At 45.6% G+C, this 7,339-nt stretch overlaps 1 protein-coding gene across 1 annotated transcript; it reads right to left on the minus strand.

The window, feature by feature from the left end:
• Nucleotides 1-1,233: 1,233 nt before the first annotated feature.
• Nucleotides 1,234-1,746, minus strand: LOC130746894 (uncharacterized). The gene has a single exon (XM_057599675.1). The coding sequence runs from the start codon at nucleotides 1,744-1,746 to the stop codon at nucleotides 1,234-1,236; it is 513 nt and encodes a 170-aa protein (XP_057455658.1).
• Nucleotides 1,747-7,339: the final 5,593 nt, after the last annotated feature.

Genomic DNA, 7,339 nt, shown 5'->3' on the forward strand with positions numbered 1-7,339 from the left:
CCATGTTTCGGGGAGGCTTTTACTCGCCCATATTTCGGGGAGGTTCTTGGGATAAGAGGCTTATCCGCACACGTCGCCAACGGGTGGCAGCGGTTCACGCCGGACTTTCCGGAGCGATCCCCAGACATCAAGGTCGTGTTGGGATCGCCACCTTCAGGGAATTTTTCCCACCGGGCAGCCGTTTCAATTTATTTGAAGGTTAGGAGTATTGCTGAGAATATCCTTTTGTGGCAGCGGTTCGCCGGACTTTCCGGAGCGATCCCCAGACATCAAGGTCGTGTTGGGATCGCCACCTTTAGGGAATTTTTCCCACCGGGCGACCGTTTCAATTTAGCTGAAAGTTAGGAGTATTACTGAGAATATCCTTTTGTATTTGATTGTAAAAGAGATTTTACACTTGAGGGATGCCTCATTAAAAAACTCCCGTGGTGGAGAAAAAGAGTGCATCTTTATTTTGCCCTTTGCTTCATTCCCTCCAGTCACACCATTAATCCTATCCCACATCTGCCAGTAATGACCCCCTCCGACTAGAGCACCGTGCCAGGCCCTTCATCTTTCAAACCCGAAGTGCTCGCCTCCCACTCTTTACCCTTGTAAGGCCGGTCTTCCCGCCTGGCCGCCTTATGGTGGCAAGGACTTTTGCCTAACTTGTTTCCTTGCCCAACGTGCCGAGTCGTCCCTGAAGGTTCAGAAATCGCAGTACCTACTGGTTTCTGACAACTCCACCTTCTCTTTTCCTTTGCTCTTGCGGCTATGCGATTGGCTCCGCTTCCTTACCTTCTTCGGCTCGCCCCGGGGTTGCTCAACTTTTCCCCATTCACTTTGCTCGCCGCCGCCCTATTGTACATTCAACCGAACCACACCTTGCGTCACCACCCCTTTTCCTCTACTGTTCATTTGGCTCGGGTCTAAAAGAGTCGGCTTCTTAAACCTGGGCTGACCCTAGAGCGCCGCGTCCTTCTGATTCCAATTAAAGAGGTCAAAATTGTCCTCCACAAACTTCTCTAGGCGCCTCTATTGGCCAGCCGTGAGCCTGGGCTCAATCGCCAACACTCCTCTGCTAAATTTGTACATTTCCAAGTCCTCGATTGTGTTTGCCTAGCGTTCCTCTGTGTGGGCATCAGTGAATTGCCCATCTCTTCCCATCCTACCATCCAACCTTCCCTGACCTTGGCTGCTCCTCAATCTCTTACACTTTCGATCAACCATCTGATCCAATCTCCCTGCGCCGCTTCATCCCTGGCCCTGCACGCCCGACCATCCTTGACTGCCTTCTAAGATCTCGATCTTGTGGCACCTGTGTCCATCACTGACTCCCTTCTTTCCATACATACTAAGGCAATTATTATAGCATTCTCTTGCCCTCCGCTGATCGACCACGATTTTCCCCACTTTACCACAGATTAGTGGGTACTCCACCGCTAGGTGAGCCGTTGAAATTACTGCGCAGAGACGATTTAGCGTGTTCCGCCCGATGATGACATTGTACGACGCAATAACCTGCAACACCAAATACCTTACACGCAAAAGATTGGCGTTCTCGTCAATTCCAAAAACCGTGTCTACATCCAAGTAGCCACGCACCCAGACCTGTTCTCCCGAGAAGCCTACTAGAGTCCCAGTATACGGCATCAAGTCCTTATCTGTTAATCCAAACTGGTCGAATGCATCACCGTAGATGATATCCGCAGAACTTCCCCGGTCCAAAAGTACCCTTCGCACATTAAAGCTATTGATCCTTACCATTACCACCATAGGATCATCCTTATGTGTCTTGATTCCCTCGAAGTCTGCCGACGATATCACTATCTCCGGGTGTGGAAAACCAAATGGGGTTCAATATTCTTGCACTGACGTTACCTCCCTTACATGCCTGCGCCTCGCGGAGGGTGTGTCACCGCCTCCGCCAAAGCCCCCAACAATTGTATTTATCTTCCCCACTGGCGGTTCGAGGGCTTCGGTGAAGGTTTCTTCAGCTCCCTTCCTCCCTGCTGTCAAGGTTTCCTTCTTGTCCGTTGTTGGCGTTCGCCGTCGGCCGTCCCGCCTGTGCTCGCCCTGGTAGCCTTTGCCTAGTCCGTGGTCAGTCATTTGCGATCGTCCTGCCCTGATCAGTCTCCCAATCTCGCCTTTCAACGTGAAACAGCCACTGGTGTCGTGGCCCGCCGAGCGGTGATACTCACACCATTTAGCTCTTCCTACCTCCTCCCGCCGCGGACTAATTCCATCTCTACTTCCTTCAACCGCATGTGTCGCCTTTACTTCCTAGAGCAGCTTCGTCAATTCCGCATTCGAGTCTCTTTCTGGCCCCTCACGCCGGCGAGGGCCGGCGGGCCGCCATGGGCGCCTACGTTCGAGGTTTTCTTTCTTCGAATAAAGTTGCGCCTCGGGAAATTTTGCCGTTTGCGTGACCCTTTTGTCCTTCCAGGTACAACTCTCTCCCTTTTTCCATCCTTGTTTTCTCGCCGTTGACACGTCCCTTTGCCCGCCAGCCTTTTCTGCCTTCGCACGCTTCCTCTTAAATGCATCATCCTCCTCATCCAGGGTGTAGGTGTTCGCCCGGGCGCGAACTTTCGCCATTGAGCGAGCTGGTTTCCTACTCAACTTGCTGTTCAGCTTTCCCGGCAATAGTCCATTTTTGAAAGCACGGGCGCAGGCCTGTGGCTCCAACTCCTCGATCTTCACAGATGCAGCACTGTACCGCTTCACAGGTACAACTCTCTCCCTTTTTCCATCCTTGTTTTCTCGCCGTTGACACGTCCCTTTGCCCGCCAGCCTTTTCTGCCTTCGCACGCTTCCTCTTAAATGCATCATCCTCCTCATCCAGGATGTAGGTGTTCGCCCGGGCGCGAACTTTCGCCATTGAGCGAGCTGGTTTCCTACTCAACTTGTTGTTCAGCTTTCCCGGCAACAGTCCATTTTTGAAAGCACGGGCGCAGGCCTGTGGCTCCAACTCCTCGATCTTCACAGATGCAGCACTGTACCGCTTCACATATTGCTTCAAGGTCTCTCGTTCCAACTGACGAACATTGTACAGATCGTCGATTGTAACCTGCTTGATCTTGCTTGCGGAGAATTGGACGAGGAACTTTGGCGAGAAATCACGGAATTTCGCTATGGATCCCCGAGGCAAAGTCGTGAACCAAGCCATCGTTGTGCCTTTGAACGTGGATGGGAACATCCTGCACTTCACTGCATCGGAAGCTGCGCTTATCACCATTTTCGTATTGAAGTAAAGCAAATGGTCCTCTGGATCATTTCTCCCACTGTACGCTTCCAAAACAAGGTTCTTCATGTTGTCTGGGATGGCCACTTCCCTCACCGCCGCTGAGAACGGCTCGAACTCCGCGACGACCTCTGCTTCCCGCTCTCCTTCGTCTTGTTGTTCGAGGCGATAGTACTCTAACAGTTCCTGCAAGTAATCGTTCCGCTGCCGGATGTCGTCAATGTTGCGGATCAGGCGTCTCCAATCTTGGTTAGTGATCGGAGCCTAAGGTAGCGGTGTTCCATCTCCTAAGGCCTCCGGGGATTCCTGTTGCTCAGGTGAGGACGGTGGAGAAGGTAGCGGATGCGTCGGAGAAGGAGGAGGAGGCGGCGGCGGAGGTGGAGGAGAAGTCGGTTGCTCAGGTTGCTCGCGACGGACTTCTACCCAGCGCGGCCTTCCTCTTACACGACGTGGTGGTGAACCGCGCCTCTGCTCCAGCTCTCCATCGCGCCGACGACGACGAGTTTCCATCGGATTTCGATCGCAAACCAGAATTTCAAACCGAAACTCGAAAATTAGAGAAAATTGCACAAGATTTCAAACTTCTCTCAACCAAAATCATAATCCACGTAGTCCGGGAATCGAAATCTATCGTTCCCCACAGACGGCGCCAAATGTTCTATCCAAGAACATAGAGGTGAGTTACGGTACCTAGAGTAAAGGGATTGCAATGTGTGAATTTAGTGAGAGAGAGAGAGAGAGTTTAACCGTTTAGAGAGAGCATGTAACTGAATTTCAAGTTTTTATTTCTTAAATGAGCTAAGAGTCCCTTACAATTGGTAATCGTCCCCTATTTATGGGCTTGGGGTTGGGCCTAGCGCCCCTATCCTCCCTTAGTGGGCCAGTTGGGCTTCTCGGGGGAGGCCCAAGCTCCTTGGCTCACTCTCTGCCCTAAGGCAGGCGCCCCTGGGTCTCGCCCAGTCCACCATTCAACCCATAATCTTGAGTGTTTGTGATGAAGGTTGGTTTAGCTTCAAATTTGATATCAATAAGCTTGTATGCATTATTTTATGTTCAAAACGATAGTTTGTATGCAAAGATGCTTGGTTTGATGATAGTTATCTTGAATGTTTTTGAAAATACCAATTTTACACAACTTTTGAACTTTAATTGTGTTATAGCCTTATCCATGTTTAGGGTCTTCATATTAGTTGTTAGTATATACCTTAAGTTGAGCTATGTGAAACCAATTTCGGAAAAAATCACAACTTTGAAATTTTAGGTTTTTTAATTGGGCTTAAAAAGTTGAAATTCCCAATTTGAGTTGTATGAGTGTTTAAGATGATTTCCTGCCATGGATATCACATGAAAATGCCAAGGAATTAATTTGTTTTGAAAGAAAAGTTCGGATTGCCCTAAAAACCTATTATGGCCGTGGCCTATATGCATGTTTTGGGGAAGGAAATCTCTTTTTCAAACTTAGAGTTGATGCATGATCTTTAGGGTGATTTCGGGGAAAGTTTTGGGTTGAATTTTTGAATGAATAATTGAGCATGCTAAATGTTACTTGTCCTTTAAGTACTTGAATAACATGCTTATGGGAAATGTTGAATATGCTATGTGTTATATGGAACATGCTAAATGTTGCTTGTTTCTTGAGTACTTGGATAGCATGCTTAAGGGAAGGTAGAATATGCTATGAGTTATATTGAGTATGTTATGCTTTACTTGTTCTTTAAGTTAGTGATAACATGTTATGTGCACATACATGGAAAGACCTCACATGAACTTAGATCGATGATGTATGTAGGAAATGAAATGAAAATATAATTGTTTGCTAAAATGGACTAGAGGCCATGTGCCATTAAGGAGGAGAAAGAGAAGAGAAAATGTCGAAAGCACTAGGAACATGACTAGGATAATCACTTATGGATGTTTCCATGCTTTGTGCTTTAAATGTGGAGTTGGGACATTAATTGCTTACTTTCTACTTGCTTGTTTGAAACTTGAGTTTCGGGTTAACTAACCCATTTGGGGTATTTTCCTTACCCGTGTCTAAGTGTTACTTTCCTATAGCTTGGAGAGCTTCCCGGTTTGATTAGTCGTTCTAAGTCGAGTAGTTTCTTAGTGGCTAGGTAATTGAGCTTTTGTCATCAAGGATTGAAACGTACAAGCTTGGGACTCGAGGAATTGGAACGCTTGAGGAAAGACGAAGGAGGAAGAAACATTAGCAAATGTAAGGGCAACTCTCCTAATTACTAGCGAAAATGGTTAGGTGTCGAAGAATCGGCAATTGTTGATGATTTTGAATTGTTGAGGCTTAGGCCATTTATTGAATTGTTGAGGCTTAGGTTGATTTGCTAGACTGTCGAGGTTTATGTTGTTTACTAGATTTGGTTTTATCGCTTTGTAGTGGATAGGATAGGTTCTTGTTTTATCGCTTTGTAGTGGATAGGACATGTTCTGTTTTATTGCTTTGTAGTGGATAGGACAGGTTCTGTTTTATCGCTTTGTAGTGGATAAGATAGGTTTTGATTCACTGCATTATAGATATGTATAATATTTTAGTTATGTTGGTTTATTGAACTTTAAGTGGATAAGACTGGTCCTGATTATTTAAAATGTTATATATATGCATAACTGTTGAGTGTGCTGAGATATGGGGATTATATCGTTTGTGAACACAAAGTGTTATGAGAGTTAGCGAGTAGGATCCGACGGAAAGTTTGAGCTACTACTGACTTTGTGGATCGAGCTTTTCTCGGATGAGTACTTCGCGGAAAATGGGGAATCCCTTGGCATGTTAGAGTTTGAAGCAAATAAAGAGATAAGACTTCAATTTTGAGAATAAATTCCATAATGAAACTAATTCATGATAGAATGCTTTTAAATGATAAGGAACCTTTTGGAAGAAGACTTAGGATTTAAAAATGATTGGTTAAGGGGAGAGACCTCAATCGTGTTTGTTGATTGGTAAAGGGGATGGACCTTAACCGTGTTTTTTGATCGGTTGAGGGGATGAACCTCAATCATGTTGTTTGTTTGATTCAGGGGATGAACCTTAATCTTGTTGTTTGTTTGATTAAAAGGTGGACCTTAATCTGGTTATTTGGTTAAGGGGCTAGACCTTAATCGTGTGTTGATGGATCGTTTAGGAAGTTAACTCCTAATCGCGTTGGTTTAATTGGTTGACCTTCGGGTCATGCAAGCGCGATAGTGGCACGTGGCGTTGCCCTTGTGATGATATGGAGATATACATATGTGTAGGCAACGAGCTTACAGACTGATGGCATGACGTACAATTACCAGATATGAACATGTGCTGCTTTTAATTATTAGTTACATGTTGTAAATTGCTATGCTGAATTATGCTATGGTATATATTAGATTACTCTAGGAAGTTGACCCTTGCATGCCTTGTTTGTATTGTTTGTGCTTGGGCGGTTGGCAAACTGCCAGGCCATAACAGGTAGTGTTGTGAGTAGTTGTTGTGTTGCTGAGAGAACGTGATCACGCTGAGATAAGAGAACACTCATTTGGTGGATCAACCAAGACTGTAAGAGTGGTGTTGGATGTAAGGCTAGGGCCTAGGGTAGTGAAGCTTACTGTCATTGGTTAAAGCTTGCATGGTCATTTGTATAAGTTTATTGTTGGTTTTGGGTAGATTCTGATGCAATGCTTTCCTGCAATTCTCTGGTGTGAAAGTTGAAGGGAGTATGTCGAACTTATGGAGTTGTTGCATTTTGGATTCAGTTGTCGAACTAAAATTTATTTTATTGTACTTCTTATGATATGGACATATGTTGTTACCTACGGGTGCTTACCTTGTCAAGGCTGGATGTATCAGTTTTAGGGCAGATGTATGCATGTCAGGTTTTGGAAATTTTTTAAAAAGAAAAAAAAATATACCCGTATCTATAAACTCTTTATGAAAATCATTTCATTTTCTTTAGCAAGTTACTAATAGTGACCCCTTAAAAGTCGGGGTGTTACATTGTAGGCAGCGATGACCCTAAATTGAGGGAGGCACAAAACAGTGAACGGTGGACGAAGGTTCCAGATCGAGCAAAGAGGATTGGGTAAAGAGTATGTGAAAGGTGGTCGAAGGTTCTAGTTCTGTGGTTACTGTTGACAATG

The sequence above is a fragment of the Lotus japonicus genome, chromosome 1 (genome assembly GCF_012489685.1).
Source record: "Lotus japonicus ecotype B-129 chromosome 1, LjGifu_v1.2".
Taxonomy (NCBI): Eukaryota; Viridiplantae; Streptophyta; class Magnoliopsida; order Fabales; family Fabaceae; genus Lotus; species Lotus japonicus.